Raw genomic sequence first — 19,866 nt, forward strand, 5'->3', positions numbered from 1 at the left:
TGTACATCTTTGGGCACCCCTACCCCAGGCAGGAACCATTGAGGAGAAGATCTTTCAGCGCCAGAGCCACAAGAAGGCACTGAGCAGCTGTGTGGTGGGTGAGGAGCAGGATGTGGAACGGCACTTCTCTCTTGGCGAGTTGAAGGAGCTGTTTACCCTGGACGAGGCTAGCCTCAGCGACACACATGACAGGTGGGTGGGGTGCCCTTGCGGGCCATTACCTCTGAACTCCCTGCACAGCATGGAGACGGGATCTCTAGTTACCACAGCTCTGTCCTCTGCCCCCAGGTTGCGCTGCCGCCGCTGTGTCAACAACCACCAGGTCCGGCCACCCGCTGATGGTTCTGACTGCACCTCAGATCTGGCTCAGTGGAACCATAACACTGATAAACGGGGGCTCAAGGATGAGGTACTCCAGGCTGCCTGGGATGTTGCCTCCACAGCCATCACATTCGTCTTCCATCAGCAGTCTCATGAGGAGCAGCGGGGTCTCCGCTGATAACCAGCTGGTCTGGGTGTAGCTATTAGAGGAAGGAGACAGGGAAAGGGGGCTCCTTGCCACATAGGACCCTGCTGAATTTTGTTCTCTGGGACAAAAATCATCAAGGAGGGCTGCATGATGTTTGCCCAAAGTTTATTTTATAAGAAAAACTTTTTTGGTTAAAAAAAAGAAAGGAATAAAGGTATGAAAGGGACTGAGGCCTGGGAGCAGCATGGTGAGCCCAGCAGGGAAGAGGCCTGGTAGTGGACACTCCTGTACTTCTCTAAAGCCTAGGGACCTGCTTGAGGAGGGAAAGCAGGACCCTCAGGCAGGGGGAGACGAGCTGTCCTCAGTGACTGGTGAGCACTGTAACCTGACCCAGGGTTCCGAGAGTAGTGGGTAAGGGGCCTAAAGGCTGTAACCCAGTTGTGAGAGTGCCTTTGCTGAGCCCATCAAGACCTCCAGGACCTCAGTGCAAGGGAGGAAGGAAAAAGAGAAAAAAAGGTGGCAGAAAGAGAAAGACAGAATTGGTGTTTGGGAGTTCTGGGCAGCCCATGTCACAGCCCCTGCAAGCTGATGGTACTGAGCATGGGCCTGTGAAGCATGGGCCCCATCACATGGTGCTGACATAATCTGCAAAGGCCTGGGATGAGTCCCACGAGTCGCTAACCACGTGACAAGTGGCCCGGAGCCGCCGAATGGCTTCCCTGGCTGTGACTGCATCCTGGTCCAGCCAATTCTGGAAGAGACGCAGGTGACCAAAGGCTCCACGGCCCCAGCGCTCCAGCCGCTTGGCGAACTCCAGAAGACCATCTGGCTTGATGCAGTTGGAACTGGTAGGGGTGAGATGGATTAGACACCCAGGAAACAATCCCTAGCCTATATCTCTGCAGCTCTATCCCTTGACCCCTCCTCCTTCCCATGTACCTGATGTCCAGCTGACACAGAGAGGAGGATGAATCCTCTGAGAAAACATCTGCCAGGGCCAGCAGGCCAGCATTCCCTGAGGAAAAGGGGAGAAATGTCTAATCACCCAAGAACAGGGAACAAGGGTGTCCCAACCCATTTCTGGTGGGGAGAAGCCCAGCCTCCGAAAGCCCCAGCACACAACTATATTCCAACCTCCACATTCCCAGCAGAGAGGCCTATGCCTTCCTCCACTGAGTTTCGAGGTCAAAGGACTGGCTCCTTTACCCCTGTCCCTTCCCAGGGCCCTGCCCCCACCCAGGCGGTTCCCTGGCAGCCGGAGGCCCTTCAGTGTGGAGTTGCCCTTCATAGCAGCAACCATCTCAGGCAGAAACTGGGCCGGGCGCTTCTCAAACAGACGGCAGAAGGAGAAGGTAATCTCTGTCAAGAGAAATTAGAATAAATTCTGATGGCTAACATTAGGACTTAGTGCTGCCCCTCCTGCCCCAGCTGGCCTTAGCAAGGGGTGTAGACATTTTATAGAGGCCCAGAAAGAGAAAGGAATTTGTCTAAGATGCCAAGCAAGACTGGAACTAAATCAGATATAATTAAGAGACTGAGCCCAGAGGTTCACTGTAGGGAGGTTTTTTGTGTGGACAGTTCTACATTCACTTCTTTTCCCTGTATCCACTGCCTGCCCTCTATGCAGGGGTAGGGATTATGGGCAAGTCCATGAGGGGAGCCTGATACAGCATATCTATCCTTCCCCACCACCAGTACTTCTGTCAGCCACTGAAAGAAAAACTTGAGTAATTATCCCATGTTTAGTACAGGAGTTGAGTTTGGGACCTCTTAGAAGGAAGATCATGCCAGTTCTATAACCATTTTATAGTTGAGGACATAAGCCAAGAAAAGAACAGTGGCACAGTGAGGACCCAGTAGTGCCCTAGGTTATGATGAATTTACCTTGAAGAGTCAGATTCTGTAGCAAAAAGAGCACCTCGCTCTGACAGTCAGCCAGATTCATGTCGTGGAAGCTCAGCCTCTTCAGGGCTAGGTTGTACTCTGCATGGGGGCAGAGGCCACAGGCCTTAGCTTTCCCAAAGAATGATAACAGGGTTTCCTACCCTCCCCTTTACTATTCTAGCTGGGTCCTACCTTTGAGTGTCTGTAACACAAGCCCAAAATCCTGGGGAGAGGCAAAGGTAGCACTATCCAGAGACAGCTGCTGCAGAGAACCTGAGGCCTTCAGTACAGAGCAGAGCAGTGGGGCTGGTTGGGCTCCCCGTGGAAATCCCATCTCCAGCTGTTCCAGGCAGTTTTCTGGATATGATAGGGAGAAAAGATTCCAGCAGGCCATCTCCTACTCTCATAGCAGGTCCAATCCTGTCTTTTAGACATTCACTGAAAAATCTTGTTTATCTACTTGTCACTGAGTGCCTGCCACACACTAGGTGCTCTGCTAGGTTCTGAAAAGAGCACTAGATTTAGTCCTTGTCCTTCTGGTGCTTTTAGTCCAGGAAGACTAGACTATTCAGACAAACAAATAGGAGTGTCCAGAGTGGTGAGATAGGAAACACAGGATCCAAGGGGACATACAGAAGGGTCCTTAGACCCTTTTTCTGGAGACTCATCTGCCATGTTCACTTTCTGTTGGGCTTGTAGTGGTCTGGGCCCTGTCCAGCCCATGGTCATCTTTAAGAACAGCAGGCTCTAATGAAGGAATGGATTTCAGATAAGCCAGGAGTGAATGTTGCGAGGCCTGGATTGGGTCTTCCCACCTTTTCTACACAAATACATCTGCACATTTGTGTGAACACATGCACACACGCGCGCACGCAGTGCTTCACCTGGTATCTCCTCATCCCCAATTATGTGGCTAGGGGGCCCTGCGTTCCCTGGCACGGCAGGGTTGTCCCTCTGGCTGGGGTGGTCAACACGAATAGAGAGGACCCGCAGCAGGGGCAGGGCTCGCACAATGGCACGTGTCAGCTCCAGGATGGGCAGTGGTGAGAACAGATCACTGAGATGCAGGGCACGGAGGCGGCATCCAGCCTGGCCTGACAGGGCCCGCAGACTGTCCAGCAGGCGGAAGATGTTAGAGCCCAGGCCTATGGCAGGAAAGAGGTTAGGTCAGTCATGTGGGAGTGTCAGCAGGAATAACATTCAGAGACCACTCGTTATTTCTGTTGATGACTACCAATTCTCTTGAGCTTTGGATCAGGATTATTTAAAATCCTTTGTTTCAACTATTCACCCATTGTCTTTTTTCCTCAGGTAACCAGCAAACTGATGTCTACTGTACTGGGCCATGCCCTCAAGTTCAGTCAGGGCAGTCACAAAATAGAAGGATGTGGTGGGGGATATTGTGCTGCCAGCTGAATGATGGGCCCAGAGGGCAGCAGAAGTCTCTGGACTTTTCTTATAGGTCATGTGGAACATTTGAAATCTAAGCAGGGGAGTGGCAATGACTCAATAGCAAAGACTTTAAAGGATAATTAGGTGGGAATAGAGCAGAAAAGGATAACCACATCCCACAAAAGGGAACAGGATCCAGAAGGGATCTTGGACCCTATTCTCCCCCTTGGAGTGAGAAGGCCCCTGCTGATGCATTCCTTCAACTAAACCTTACCCAGCACCTAGAAAATGCATTTTTTTTGTTTTTTTACTAGACAGTAGACAGCAACAGATCTTGCTAATGCCTATGTAGCCTGATTAACAACAAAAATATGTGTGAGGGTAACTGGAGAAGCTAAGTATTGTAGAAGCACAAAGGATGGGTACTTAGCACCCAGTCTGGGTTCTCACAGTAGAAAGTTCAGTTGAGTCTTAAAGAATACAAGAACTCAGCATATATAAAGGCCTGAAGGAGGAAGAGTGGCAGGTTCCAAGAACTGAAAATATTCAGTGTGGCTGGTGTGTAAAGTACATGGGGAAAGTGTCCAAGATACCACTATGAAGGTAAGCAGGAGTGAGAACACAAATGAACTGTAGTAAGTATGGTGACAGGAAACCATTGAAGGGATTTTAAATGACCTTTTCATTAAAAAAAAAAAAACAAAAAACCTTGGGCTGTAGTGTAGATAGTGAATTGCATGGGGAGTATGAAGTCAGGAGGAGCTGTTGTTGAAATGATGAATCTGGGTGAGAAGTAATGGTGGCTCAAATTAAGGATGTGGAAATAGAGAAATAAGTGGATTTGAGACTGCAAAAGAAAAACCAGGCTGAGTCAGATGTGAGGTCATGGACAGGACAGGAGGAGGATCACGTGGAGGGGAGAAGATGCATTCAGGTTGCAGGGCGTGTGGATGATGAAGTGATATCTAGTAGTTGGCTGGCTCAGTGGTTCTGGAATTTAGAAAGATCTGAGCCAGTGTCATAGATTGGGGAGTTTTCAGCATAGCTGGCCTTTCAAACTGCGAGAATGGACAGAACTGTTCAGGAAGCATGTATAAAGTGGCAGAGCTCTGAAGAACTCTGAACGTTAAGAGATAATGTCCAGAGAGGGAGAAGAGAAAAACAGATTTTGAGGTAGTGGAAATGAGTATTTGATGAAGACTACTTCATAGCAGCAAATCCTGCCAAAAATTATAAGAGGAGGACTAAAACGTATGTGTTGGACTTAGCAACAGGGAAGACCTTGGAGAAGGAGGGTAGCACTAAGGACTGGTGAAAACCTTGGATCCTGGAATCAGGTTGCCTGGATTTGGATCCTGGCTCTACAAGTTATTAGCGAGGTTATCCTAGGCAAACCACTTGATCTCATAGGGTTGTTGTAAGGATTCAATTCATATAATAATACTTAAGTTATGCCAGATACATACTAAGCAATATATAAAAGTTCTTATTACTAAGGCATTTGAAAAATAAGCTTTCCGAAGAAGGCAAGAAGGTATGGATCCAGAGCACAGGTTAAAGAGTTAGCCTTAGATAGGATGGCCATCTCTTCCATTGTGAAGGAGGAAAGGATGAATGCAGATGTAGGAGAGTTTATAGGTTGGTTAAAAATAAGTTGAAGTTCAGGTGTGATGGCTTCTATTTTCTCTGAAGTAGGAGGTGAAGTTATCTGCTAAGAAAGGAAAAGGGAGGATATGGATAGTAGTAGGAATGGGAGTTAATGTTACAAATACAGGATCCATATAAGGATGATGACTGAATGTACAGTAGTAGCACCAGTCTGCACAGTTGTGTGATTTTCTCCATCAGTGCTCAGCAACTTAAGTAGATTGATGGATTTACCTGGAGGTGAAGTTTGGCTAGCTGGGCACAGCCAGGTGGTAAAGAACTGAGGACTGCTTTGCAGGTTGCTGGTCTGATAAAAACGTGGTCTACACCTTGTCTATATGGCTGCTTTGATAGGAGTGGTGGGACCCAACCTTAGCCCTGGCTGGGCCTGCATACACTATACTGTTCCCACCTGCCTGTAGATTGTCTACCATATCTAAAATGTACCCATTCTTAAGGTTCTCACTGCTTCTCAGGAACCCCTGCTTCCAAATCTAAATCAAGCCTATAGACCTCATGGTCTTCCCTAACACTAAGTCTGCCACTGCTTCGTGTGTGTGTGTGTGTGTGTGTGTGTGTGTGCGCGCGCGCGCGCGTGCCCTCTGCCCTGCTCTGAGGCAGGCAGGGCTGCATCTCCGGCTCCTTGATGGCATTCCCTATTCCCCTCCACAGGATTGGGCACACAGCTGGTGCTGCTGTGAGACCCATCTCTGCCCCTGCAGGGCACTCACCATTATAGGAGAGTGTGAGGCTCTCCAGAGACACCCAGGAACTCAGCAGGTGGCACAGTGTCAGAGCCGCCTCTGTGGAGAGTGGAACTGTGAAGAGCTCCAAGGTGGAAATGCTTCGGAATCTCTGGGAGGCCTCCAGTGCTGGAAGCCCCAGGCAGCTGGGATCTGATCCATCCAGAGCTCCACAAGCCACTTCCCCGATCTCCATCTCTTCCCCATCCTCCTTCTCACCAGCCACAATGAAAACAAAGTCATACAGGTCTTCAGACTCCGCACCAGACCCCTGACGGGTGCGAGCACCCTTCTTCCCTGCAGCTCGCTTAAAACGCTTTAGGGGCTTAGGCTGTGGGGCTGAACTAGCTGGAGCCCGTTTGGATGAGGATGTGGAAGAGGAGGCAGAGGCAGAGGAGGTGGTGGCTGGAGCAGAGGGTGGCCGCTTGGTGCCAGGAGCCTCGTAGGAGGTTGCCGGAGGGTGCAGATCCCTCTTAGGGTCTGTCCCACCTGCTATCAGGCTCTCCTGTGTGCTCCGGCGTGTTACCCGGGTAGCAGGTGCAGCTCTGGCCGTCTGCTTGGCTTCACTCTTCCTCCGGGAGGCCATCAGGGCTGCGGCACATCGCTCAGCAGCATCCCTGCGAGGCCGGCGCGAGCCCAGCAGGAGGGACCCTTCATCTCGTGATGGGGCCCGGCCTCGGGAGGCCTCTCCACAGAGGCGGCAAGGTGGACCACCAGGGCCTGGCTGCCAGAAGCCAGCACTCATGGTGAGGATGAGGATGAAAAGGGCTGACTCAGGCACAGGCCAGGAGTACAGCGACACCTGGCTGACAGCCCCATGGTGAATAAGCTGATGCAACAGCTGCCGAAGTGACTGCTGGGCAGCCACATCAGAGAACAGCAGGTGGCGGAACTTGAGGGTGTGCAGGGAACTGGCCAGGGTCTCCAGAACCCTGCGGTTGGGCTCAGCCACCAGCTCAGTCGCACCCTGCAGCATATTGCAGATGGTCAGCTGCCGGACATGGCGGGAGCTATGCAGAAGAGGTGAGAAGCGCTGGTCACAGAGACGCCTGTCAGAAGATACATCAATGGTCCCACGTAGAACATGGGAAAAAAAGGCCTCCATAAACTTGGCTCGCCAACAGGTCACACTCTGAAAGCAAAGAACATGCCAGACAGCTGTGATACTGAGGCCTACCCACTGAATCCTCATCCCAGGTTCCTCCATTCCAATAGCTGTGATACTAAGGACGATCCATTGAACCATCAACATCCCAGGTTCCTCTGTTCCAATAGCTACTTGATGAATCAGGCAACATTCTAAGTTGATACAAATTCATTTAATCTTCACATCTTTGAGGTATATATTACTATTACCCCCATTTTACAGGTAGGAAAAACAAGGCACAAAAGTTGTTACTCCCTGTGGTTACCCAGGCAAATGGTAGAATCAAGATTTGAACTGCGAATATGTGGTTCCAGAGATGATTTTGTTAGAGTGCCTGCCATCCAAGTGAAACATTCACTCCTGTGGTTTCTTCCATGTTTGTTTCTATAACCTGATCCAACTTTCCATTCTTACCACTACCACCTTTGTTCAGACCCTTATCACCTCACACCTGACCACCAGCTTCCTGATTGCTCCCCCACCTCATTTTCTCCTCAAACCTTTATACACAAGTCCACTGGATTCATCTTTGTAAAACATGTCTGACTACATTCTGCTTTAAAACCTTCACAATCTCCACTGCTGAGGGTTAATCTGAAGTTCCTCAGCCTGGCAGGGAGAGCCCTGTACAATAAGGCCTCTGTCTATCTGAGAAGATTTATCTCCTACATCTTGCTCATGTGAATGCTTTGTTCTGGACAAACTGATCACCATATTGACCCAAATCCGCCTTCTATGTCCTTTTCCTACAGAAATTTCCTGCCAGAAATGCTCTTCATTGCCAAACCAAATAGGCTTCCTGAGAGGACCTACTAACATTTCACTTTTTTTTTTTTAATAAATTTTTAAATGTTTAATTTTTGAGAGAGAGAGAAGGAGACAGAATCCAAAGCAGGCTCCAGGCTTGAGCTGTCAGCAGAGCCTAATGCAGGGCTTGAACCCATGGACTGCGATATCATGACCTGAGACGAAGTCGAATGCTTAACCAACTGAACCACCCAGGAGCCCCAACATTTCACTCTTGTTGAGGCTATTTGTCTCAGTGTCTCTGTGTGCCCCTTTTACCCCTCCCTCTGCCTCTCTTGTGGGACTCTCCTGATACTCTGACTACTCAGGTCATAGACATTGGTAAACCTGTCTCATGTTGTCTCAACATGTTGTCACATGTTTTATCCTAACCAGATGAGAGATTCCTGGAGATCAAGGTCCAAATCTTAGATTTGGTTTCTCCAAAGCAATAGTTACTGGCTTTGATGCACATAAAATTTTATCAGACTATTCTGGTACATTTAGACCTCTGAATGCAAGCGTTTCTCAACCCTTGGTGCACATCAAGATTTACTACGGAGCTTTTGTTTCTCCAAAATTCATGTCAGCTACCCAGACAGTGATCCTCTTACGTTATATCTGTGGTTAGGCCTGTGAAAAACATTTTAATATTTATTTTTGAGAGGGAGGGAGGGAGGGAGACACAGAATCCAAAGCAGGTTCCAGGCTCTGAGTTGTCATTACAGAGCCTGATGCAGGGCTCAAACTCATAAATCACAAGATCATGACCTGAGCTGAAGTCAGATGCTTAGTCAACTGAGCCACCAAGGCCTGTGCATCTTTATTTTTTAGACCTCCCCCAAATTATTCTGATATATATCAAAGGTTAGCAATTACTGCTACCTTCCCTCCCTACCCCCAAAGGACACATAGCCTTCCTTAAGTCCTCATTCTCTCCTAAAGTGCAATAGAAAGTCTGCTGACTTTGATACAGTTATTATCTCTGCCACTATACTCTGGACCTCTTGAATCTCTTCATCTGTAAAAGGTGGATAATATCACTTGCTTCACAGGTTTGTTGTGAAGCTCAAATGAGATCAAGGAAAAGCACTTTGTAAACTGTAAAATACAAAATGTGACTTCTGTTACTGCTAATGATAATAACCCAGTTGGGGAATGTGAAATGAACTTGATGGAGGCAAAGCCTGTTAAGCAGGGTGCTTATTCAGCCTGAAGCAAAGGTAGTAAGGGCCTGAGGTTCCCCAAGACTAACATGCACCTCTCTTTGGTACTTGCCCTGCCTCCATGGATTCGCTCATTCCACAGTGACCCTCAAACTTCTGAGGTTCTTGGCAGGAGTTGAGCCCCAATTCTTAGGCAAAAGTGTCATTCCCTTTGCCCTGGCCATTCCGTATGATACTGCCTGCAGTGGTAATAATTGGGAATGATGTCTTTGAGCTAACTGCATGTCACAAGGGGGAAGGACTTCTCTCACCAGCAACAATGTGGGGGCATTATGGGACCAGGAAAAAATACCTGGCAAACAAATCTCCACTCAGCCTGGAATAGAAGCAGAGCGGGTTATTCCTGAATCCTACCTCACTCTGACACTTTCCTACACATTTGCTGGCCCAGGCTCATAGCCTTGGAAAACACCTGCAGGTAACCTAGCAAGGCTTCAACTTCACAAGTGAGACAGTCTCACTGGGTTATCATTAGCAGTAACAGAAGTCACATTTTGTATTTTACAGTTTACAGCCTAAACTATGGACAAAGATATGAGCCAAGATATTGTGGCTGTTTCTGACCATGAAGCACGTGGAATATGTAGTTTTGATAACTAAATAGTGTTCCCCCCCGCCACACACACACATTTTATTGGTTGACGGAGACAATGGGAGAGAATATTTGCAACTGGAATACCCCAGACATGGTGACTGCTGTGAGAAGAGCATGACATAGTGAATAGGAGCAGGTGCTCTAGAGCCAAACTGCCTCAACTTGAATCCTGGGTCTGCCATTCACTAACTATAACCTCAGACAAGGAACTTCACCTCTTTCTGACTCAGTTTCATCATCTATAAAGTGAGGAAGATAACTAAACCTACCTACATCATAGAGTTGTGAGGATTAGAAGAGAAAAGTTAGTTATGACAATTTTCTCAATTAATTATGAGCAGACAGCAGTTCACTGCATTTTATTCCATCACCACCTTTTAGAAGAATCTACCAAAATTTCAGAGCTGAGGGGTGCCTGGGTGGCTCAGTCAGTTAAGCATCTGACTTCAGCTCAGGTCACTATCTCGCAGTTCGTGGTTTCAAGCCCAGAGTCAGGCTCTGTGCTGACAGCACAGAACCTGGAGCCTGCTTTGGATTCTGTGTCTCCCTCTCTCTCTGTCCTTCCCCTGTTCACTTTCTGTCTCTCTCTCAAAAATAAACATTAAAAAAATTTTAGTTTTAGTTTCAAAGCTGAAAAATAGCTAAGAGATCTAGTTCAAGCCATTCATTTTGTGGACTTGTAGACTATCACTGAAGGAATGCAAAATGCTTTAAACGCATTCTTTTGGCAGTGCCTGGGTGGCTCAGTTGGTTAAGTTTCTGACACTTGATTACAGCTCAGGTCATGATCTCAAGGTTGTAGGATCGAGTGCTGCACTGGGTTTTGTGCCGGGCGTGGAGCCTGCTTAAGATTCTCTCTCCCTCTCCCTCTGCCCTCTTCCCCCACTGCTTGAGAGCATGTGCACACAGTCTATCAAAAAAAATCAGGGCACCTGACTGTTTCAGTAGGTTAAGCATGGGATTCTTGATTGTGGCTCAGGTCATGATCACATGGTCCATGAGTTTGAACCCTGCATTGGGCTCTGCGCTGGTGGTATGGAGCCTGCTTGGGATTCTCTCTCTCCCTCTCTCTGCACCTCACCTGCTCATGTTGTCTTTTTCAAAATGAGTAAACTCAAAAAAAAATTTAGGAAAAGATTTAAACACATTCTTCTGGGGACACTTAGGTGGCTCAGTCAAGATTAAGTGATAGACTTTTGGTTTCAGCTCAGGTCATGATCTCACAGTTTATGAATTTGATCCTCACACTATTAGTGCAGAGCCTGCTTCAGATTCTCTGTGTCTCAAAAATAAACATTTATTTCCGGCAAGAGTAGGGGAAATAAGGCACCACCAAAGAGGTAAATGATATTTGCCTACCAACACAATCTTTGGCCCATTACAGGCTGGTGGCTCAGGCACTGGTTGAGGAGGAAGTGTGTATACAAACTAGGGAAGGCTAAATCTTTTCTTGTACTAAACAGAGCCAGTAAATGTTCACAAACTATTGTCCACTATTTTTCTGATAACAGAAATACTGTTTGTGGAAAGATAAAGAAACAAAATCTGTAAACCAACTCTTGGGAGTGTATATGTAAATATGAACAGCTATAATTGTTTTTACAACATTGAGACAATTTTGAACATTTTCAAATTCTGGGCTTTTTAAACATTATACCACTGTGTCATTACATTTTTACCACCATGTATTTAAATGTTCTTAGAATATGACTTTATTAATATTTTGAAAATATTGATGTATTATATTCAATAGTTCCTGCATTATTGAATAAATTATTTCTAGTTTTTGATATTAAGTTGCTGTAATGAACATCTTGAAATAAATCTTCATGAGTAACTCAATTTTCATGTACTATAAATTTTATGTAGTCTAAGAATTAATATTTAAAGACTCTTGACAATTATCACCAGATTGCCCATCAAGACAGTTATGTAGCATTTTTGCTCCCACCAATACCATATTAAAATGCAAGTTTCACCCAACCCTGGAATTACCTTTTTAAAACAAACCAAAACAAGGCTTCACTAATTTAATAGTTATAAGTTTATTTCCCCATTTTTTATTATTGAGATTGAATATTTTTCACTTTATTGGAATAAAGTATATTGGAATTTTGTATATTTTGTGACTTGTCCCAATCTTTATGTATTCTACTAGAATATATTGTCTTTGTCTTATTCTCTGAATCCTCTTGTTTTAAAATAGTTGCAAACGTTCTTTCTTAGTTTATGTACCTTTTAAATTGTGTTTATTGTATTGGCATTGTATATGGCCAAATATGTCCATACTTTCTTTTTTGGTTCTGCCCATTTAATAATTAACACTCTCCATCCTGAGATTAGATAACCAGTCACCTTTATTCTTTTTTTAGTTGTTTTCTGCTTTAACTTTTTACAACTTAATTTTTAATCCATATAGAAATTGAGTATATTGTAAAATGAGGCTCTAACTTGATTTTTTCCAAATAGTTAACCAGTGACTAGAGAATTATTTACCAAATAATCCTTCATTTCCCCATTGCTTTGTCTCCAGACTATCAGAGCTCTTAATACACACACACACACACACACACACACACACACACAAAGTACTACACAATTTGAAATTCTGTTTCTTTATAAGCAATCAGGGATTATTTCTATCGTGTTCACTGCTGTATGCTTAGAACCTAGTATAGTGCCTAGAATTGAGCAGGCACTCATTAAGTGTTTCTGAATTATGAAGTTAAGTGACTGTCACGCAAAACTGGGAAACAAAAGAAGGCACCCTTTGGAATAGATATGATCCAAGTCAGGACCTCTGTCTAGGTGACTGTTAGGCCACCAAGCCTGGGGTTTCCTTAATGTTTTGAAATGCTCTGAGACAAGAATAGATAACAAACATACATTCTTTACCAGGAAGCTTGAGATAATGTTGGGAAAAAAAGCTTATTCTAAGTGAAAGACACTACAATCTCCATCAACTGCTAGACAACCATACTGCTTGGGAAACACTAGGCCACAGTGAATCTCATGCTTCTTTAAAAGTTTCAGGAAGCTGTTACTGTTTTCTAATCTTGCATCTATTTCTCCTCATAAAGCCTAATTCATGTACATAGTACCTGAAGATTTTGTTGGGCCTTAGCATTATCCCACTGAACTTCAGGAGTTGCATCCAGATCTGGAAGTAGAAAAGCTGAAGGATATGGAACTGAATGTTACTGAACCCAGTGCATCCCCAGAAATTAAATCTCCAATTTCTGATAAGAGCTTGTTTTCTTGGGGCTCCTGGGTGGCTCAGTTAGTTAAGCGTCCAACTTCGGCTTAGGTCATGATCTTGTGGTTCATGGGTTCGAGCCCCACGTCGGGCTCTGTGCTGGCAGCTCAGAGCCTGGAGCCTGTTTCAGATTCTGTCTCCCTCTCTCTCTGCCCCTCCCCCACTCATGCTCTGTCTCTCTGTCTCAAAAATAAATTATAAAAAATTTTTTTTTTAAAAAGAGCTTGTTTTCTTATTACTTGGCCCCACCCACCATAAAGCCCAATTGAAATACTACTTCCCAAGAAAGACTTTCATGTTCCTTTCTCCCTCAACCTTCCTGTACAATCACACTTATCCTACCATGCATAATTATTTGTTTGCAGATGTCCTTGCTAAATGTGAAGTTCCTTAAGATTAGGGACTGTGTCTATACTTCCAGTATCTAACATAAGACCTGGCATGTGGGAAGTTTTAGTAAATGTTTATTGAACTCAATTTGTCCTGTCACCTGGTTATGGAGCAACAAAAGAAATTCTGCTTTAAAGAGAAATCTAGTGAGTTATACCTGAACCAACGTGTAAAAGAAATGCAGGGCTAAAAGGAGCCCTAAAAGTTATCATGTCCAACCTCTCTTACAATGCTGAATTTCTTCTACAATACCCTTGTGTCAGGTAGTTATCGAGACTCTATTTGAACACTTAGTGATGGGAAATGTATTACCTCTGGAATTAGCTTTTTTCATCACCAATAAGCTCAGGGCTTAAAAATTCTATAATCAGTTTGGCAAAAATTTATCCACCTTTAGCTTCTGCCAGGACAAGTCTATTAATTACTCTTTTATGTCACAATCATTCAAATATTTCAAGACAGTTCATGTTCCCCAGGTCTTCTCTTTTTCAGGAAAAACATCTCCAGTGTTCCAAGTGTGACTCACATGATGTGGCCTTGACTTCTTTCTCCATACTCCAGGGGTAGCCTGACCACTGCAAAGCCAGGCAGGTCTATCATCCCCCTTGTCCTTCAGCATATGTTATAGTTACATTAATTCACACAGCTCAGGGTATAGTCATTATATGAGTGGCTTTAGCACACTGCTGACCAACCCCACCTTAATCTTTTTTATATAAGTTGCTGCTAAACCAGACCCCTCCACCTCTTGCACTGAGGTCATTCAATTGAAATTTTTTAGACTCAAGTGAGGAACTGGGTTTATTCTGTTAAATTTAATCTTGTTAGGTTTGACCGTTGTTCCAGCCATGTCAAGACCTCTATGAATCTGGGTTCTGCCATCCATCATGATCACTACCTCCTTCTGTTTTGTGTTACCTGCAAACATGGTGAGCAATCAAGCCAGTGACTAATCCCAAATGGAAAGAACCTTGTGACAAGCCATCAGAGCCCTCCTCCCAAATTCATTCTAACCCCGTGTCTGCACTTTACCAGCACCCAGCTTTTGTTTGTAAGCTATTCCTGCTTTCAGTGTGCAAAGTGAGGCCAGAGTTCTACCTAGTGCTAACTTACTTCCAAACTGGAAGGCCTTGTCTTCATCAGCTCATCCCATAGTCGGCGCCAGATGGCTTGAGTAGAGAGGCCTGTGGGGAGAAATATCACCTTTACTTCGCTGCTCTTTGGCCACCATGAGTGAAGTACATCAGCCTTTAATGTTACCCTTCTCTGGGTTCACAGGAGCAATATGGCAGACTAGTAAAGAGCCATAGCTCTAAAGACAGACTGCCTGGGTTTAAATCTCAGCAAACCACACTCTAGCTGTGCAGCTTTGGGCAAGTTTACTCAATTTTTCTGTACCTCAGTTTCCTTATCTGCAAAACATAGTTAATAATAGTTATTTCACAGAGCTGTTGAAAAGATTAAATGAGTTTCTCCAGATAAAGTGCCTAGGACAGTGCTTGGCACATCAAGATTCATTAGATAAATGTTAGCTATTAACAGATCTTTCCAATGACTGGCTCGGGAGGCAGCAAAGTAATATAGAAAAACTAAGATTCAGAAGATCTGGGTTTTAGTCTGGTTTAGCTATTAACTGTGTATGCCTATGGTTTCACTTTTATTAGTATAATTGGGATCATTTATTTGCTTTGTGTTTCACTGGACACTGTCAGGAATCAGGTAAAAAAGCAGGTGTGAGGGTACTTTTTGAAAACTGTGAGTTCTACACAGGTATCAGGTGTAATATTTACCAGAACATCATGGTGCCTGGCTTATAATCAGTGACTCAGAAAGAGAGAGAAAGACACTCACCTTTCTTGAGGGCAGTTTCCTCAATCCTCTCCAAGTAATATATATTGAGCAGAGGTAAGATGCTTTGAAGTATTGGGCCTGGGAGAGCTACAAAAACCAAAACACAGAATTTATTTTTTTCTCCCAGGGTTTCAAGCATTATTTATCCTATTGGAAAGGAAAACAGAAGGACAGACTTCTCATCTGGCAAATGGAACCTCTAGAAGCTAACCTAAGTCTAATTCAAACTCTAATCCACTTATCTTCAGCCACCTAGTTAGCAGCTGGAATTCCAGTGGCAGGCACATCTTCAAGGATAAGATAATAAAGGAAACTGATATACTCATTTAGGAGCTGGTCAGCTCACTCTGCCCAAGCATAATGAAACATTCTGCATTTTTTTTAATTTTTTTAATGTTTTTTATTTATTTCTAGGAGAGAGAGAGAGACAGCGTGAGCAGGGGAGGGTCAGAGAGAGAGGGAGTGTCAGACTCTGAAACAGGCTCCAGGCTCTGAGCTGGCTGTCAGCACAGAGCCCGATGCGGGGCTTGAACCCATGAACCACGAGATCATGACCTAAGCGAAAGTCGGACGCTTAACCGACTAAGCCACCCAGGCGCCCCGAAACATTTTGCATTTAAAAGGTCCTTTTGAGGGGCACCAGGTTAGGCAACTGACTCCTGATTTCAGCAAGGGTCATGATCTCACAGTTTGTGGGTTCGAGTTCTGCATCGGGTTCTGTACTGGTGGATCAGAGCCTGCTTGGGATTCTCTCTCTCTCTCTGCCCCTCCTCTGCTCTCTTTCACTCTCTCTCAAAATAAATAAATAAACTTAAAAAGAAAAAAAGACACAAAAGGGTGCCTGGGTGGTTCAGTAGATTAAGTGTCCAACTCTTGATTTCAGTTCAGGTCATGATCTGGAGGTTTGTGAGTTCAAGCCCTGCCCTGCATTGGGCTCTGCACTGACAGTGTGGAGCCTGCTTGGGATTCTCTCTCTCCANCTTAACTGACTAAGCCACCCAGGTGCCCCAAATAAATAAACTTTCAAAAAAAGATAAAAATAAATAAAAAGTCCTACTGAATATATGTGATAAAAATGCCCAACATAATCTGGGCTGTAACTTCTCTAGCTCCCTGCTTTGCCTCCTATACTTTGGCCATACTAAACTACTTTTACATTTACTTAACATGTTACACGGTTTCCTGTCTCTGTGCCTTTGTCATCCTGCTCTCTACTAGGAATGTCCTTGCCATTTCCACCATATCAACTCCTCATCTTCCAAGTATTATGTGTCCTTTCTCAAGCTTTTGCTAAATTCCCTTCCCACTCTTCCAGGTTGGTGACTCCCATCCTTTTGGCCCCTACTATACTCTGAACTAGTACTTTCCTATGAACAATAGAAATAATTAGGCCCTAACTCTAAATTCAACATATCATAAGAACAAAACTTGGCTCTTGCTGATGTCTAGATCTCAGAGGCTTTATAATATTGTGGTTAAATGGTTTAGTCTCTAGAGTTGGGCAAAACTGAATGAAATTCTGATTCTATTACTTAGTTATGAATCCTTGGGCAAATTAACATCTTTAAGACTCAGTTTTCTCAATTTTAAAACATAAGTAATAATAACTACCTCATAATATTGCTATAAAAATTAAAGAAGATCACATCTGTAATCTTTTTAAGACCATGTCTGGCCATAATAAGCTCACTAAACGTTGTCTATTATTATTCTTATCCTGTCAATACCATCTCCATCCTGCCAAGAACAGTTGAAGATCTTAGAGTGTACCATATCCCAGGGAAAATCTTTCAAAACTTCTAGTATCTCCCTTTATCTTTACTTGTGGAATAAATGAATCCTGACGACCACAAGTCTAGGATAATTCTTTGTACATAGTACTCAATGTACTGGCTGAATGAAAATATTAATTCTCTAAGCTATTACATTAATGTAGGTTCTCTATTGCATTCAAGTTCCATATCCTGGCATTCAAGGCATAACATACCTATTCTACTTGTTTCCTCACTGTATCCCTTCCTGCTGCCTCTACTCACTTTACCCTTCTCTCTCCCTACACAAAGTAACGCTAGTCCACTGCCTCCAAGAAGCCTTTCTTGGCTGTTGGCCCTTATTGAGACCTTCCTCCAAGCAGCACTTCTTCCCAGGCCTCTTACTTGGTCCTCCTAAGAGGCCTAACCTGATTCAGCTTTTTCTGTGTGACTGTTTACCTAGGCTAGGCCCATAGGTGCTCTTCTTCCTCTGTCCCTCCAATCTGCTCTGTTTAGCCATCCCTTCTCACAGCCAGGGAGATTCTCATCCCCTATTATCCACAAACTCCTCTCTTCCTTTCTCCATTTTTCTTAAGCCAGGCTTAAGAAGCCAGGCCTTGCTTCTTTCCAGCCTATACCTTTAATGCTTCCTCTTCCCAACTCGAGGCCTCTACACCCAGCCCTCTTCCCTCCTAGCCAAGTTTAGCATTCTAGAAGCTCCAGGCTGATACAGCCAATCCTCTCTCTGCCTTCTTCCACATTCCCAAGGCCTTTTCTGAGCCCCCTGCCCAGCTCCACTGAGACTTCACCTATTCCCCATGGGTCAGCCTGACCCTTCTCCTCTCAGCTGTTGGCACAGGGCCTCCACAACCCCTCCCCGGACCAGCTTGAGGACTGGGTCTTCCCCACTACAGGAAGACACTTGGGCCTCTTCAGGATCGGTGCCCCACCCCCACCTCACCAAGGGCCTTCCCACATCCCTGGGCCTTCTTTAACCACTCTCCACAGCCTTGGGCCTTATGCCTGGAGGCCCAGTCCACCAAACTCCAGGGCCCTTTTCTTCACAGCCACCTCCTCAAAGTACAGCCCAAACCCGGAATCCCAGGACCTCAAGCCTTCACTTCTGACCTTACCAGGGCCTTCCTCCTGGCAAAGACACTACCACCACTCCCGAGGCCTTCTCGAGAACCCCACCCCCATACCCCCTCAAGGCCGGGGGGCCTCCTCTCCTGCCACTCCCTCCCAGTTCCCTGGGCCCTAGGCCTGGTCCGGATCGCCTCATCCAGCTTCAGCCCCGGCCTCTGGACCCCACCCCCTCACACCACCAGTCTGTCAGGCCCAAGGCCTCCCTCATCCCCTGTGCGGCCCGGGCCTATCCCCCACAGCCCTCACTCTGCTCTCTATCACTCTCACTATCAGTGCTCATCAGGCCCATCCGAGTTTGTCTCACCGGCTGCCAGGCTGGGGCCGGCGGGGCCCACCCCAGAGCCCGGCCTCCGCGTGCGCATCCGGCTGCGGGCCTCCTCTCCTGCGTTACCTGGCCCGCGCTGGGCCGCCCTACTCCCAGGCCCACCAGCCTGTCTCGTCGGCTTGCCCTCCCCGGCCCCTCAGCCCAGGCCCGCGGGCCGCCCGCCTTTGCCGCTCAGCCTGGGCACCCTCAGCCCGGGCCGGGCCGTCGGTCCCGGCTGCTTTCGGGCCCGGTGCCTCTTTTGGCTCCGACTCAGCCCAAGGCCTCCTAGCTGCGACGCGCCCCCTCCCAGCCGGGATCCCTGGGCCGTCGCCCCGCCTGGGGCCTCCCTGGCCCTTCCTGCCTGTCGGTCATTCGAGCCTCCCTAGATTGCTGACCCGCTCCGGCCTTCCTTCACCCGCTCGGGCCCTTCCTCCGTTCAGGCCAATCCGAGTGGCCTCCGGCGTTCCCTGCCCTGCCCGTCAGTCAGTCCCTGCGCTCAAGCAATTTGGCACCCGAGGCCCGGGTCGTCAGTGCGCTCCCCTCAGCCCTGGGTCGTCGGACAGGCCGCGGCGCCGCAAGCCTTCGGCCTCTTCCCCAGCCTCTCGCTCTCCAATCCGCTGGGCTGCCCTAGCCCATCAGCCTAGCCTCCGGAGTGCTGGCACACCGGGTCTGTCAAGCAGACACCGGAGGCCCCGCGCATCAGTCAGGTTAGGTGGCCCGGGGCCTGGCCTCCTTGCCTTAGGCCGGGCCTCCCAACCTCGGCCCCCGCCCCCAAGCGGCAGGGCCATCCCTGCCCGTCGGTTCGGCATCCGAGACTCCCCAGCCCGGCCCCGGCTCGAGCGTCAGTTCGGTGCCCACAGCTGGCCCGTCACTCCAGCCCCTGTCGTCCCGGCCCTGCCTGCTCGGCCCCAGACCGGGCCTCCTGGCCTCGCCCCCCGCGCCCCCCCAGCAAGGCCGCGGTGCAGGTCCACCTGCCGATTTGGTCCCTGCCTTTACTCTGCCCAGTCCGCTCAGTCACGGAATTCATGTTCCGACCCGACGGTGCGGCTTCCAGTGACGCGGGCTGGGCCTTGCCCCAGGCCTCCCGGCCTCGCCCCCCGCGCCCCCCGGCCGCTGGGCCGCCTCCGCTCGTTGCCAGAGGTAGCCCCTCACCCCGCGACTTACCCCACACCCCGCTCTCCAGAACCCCCATATGGGCGCTCACCGCCCGCCCGCACAGCTCGAACAGGGCGGGGGGAGCGCTGGGGCCCGAGGCCGAGCTCTTCGCTGGCGCCGCCTC

The 19,866-nt window shown here is 47.2% G+C and overlaps 2 protein-coding genes across 4 annotated transcripts in view; one reads left to right on the top strand and one right to left on the bottom strand.

Annotated features, from left to right (window-relative positions):
* RAD54L (RAD54 like) overlaps positions 1–695 on the top strand; it is a 25,464-nt gene extending 24,769 nt beyond the window's left edge. For all 3 annotated transcript variants that reach the window (XM_077752144.1, XM_077752143.1, XM_077752145.1), the window contains 2 exons: positions 29–192; positions 289–695. In XM_077752144.1, coding sequence (XP_077608270.1) covers positions 29–192; positions 289–499 — 375 coding nt within the window. In that variant the 3' untranslated portion in view covers positions 500–695. The remainder of the gene's footprint in view (positions 1–28; positions 193–288) is intronic.
* LRRC41 (leucine rich repeat containing 41) overlaps positions 618–19,866 on the bottom strand; it is a 19,358-nt gene continuing 109 nt past the window's right edge. Inside the window, 10 exon segments of the mRNA XM_077752142.1 lie at positions 618–1,314; positions 1,409–1,484; positions 1,706–1,828; positions 2,354–2,452; positions 2,546–2,710; positions 3,238–3,498; positions 6,124–7,267; positions 14,649–14,719; positions 15,387–15,473; positions 19,752–19,866. The exon segment at positions 19,752–19,866 is cut by the window's right edge and continues 23 nt beyond it. Coding sequence (XP_077608268.1) covers positions 1,095–1,314; positions 1,409–1,484; positions 1,706–1,828; positions 2,354–2,452; positions 2,546–2,710; positions 3,238–3,498; positions 6,124–7,267; positions 14,649–14,719; positions 15,387–15,473; positions 19,752–19,866 — 2,361 coding nt within the window. The 3' untranslated portion in view covers positions 618–1,094.

The sequence above is a fragment of the Crocuta crocuta genome, unplaced genomic scaffold (assembly GCF_008692635.1).
Source record: "Crocuta crocuta isolate KB4526 unplaced genomic scaffold, BGI_CrCroc_1.0 scaffold367, whole genome shotgun sequence".
Lineage (NCBI taxonomy): Eukaryota > Metazoa > Chordata > Mammalia > Carnivora > Hyaenidae > Crocuta > Crocuta crocuta.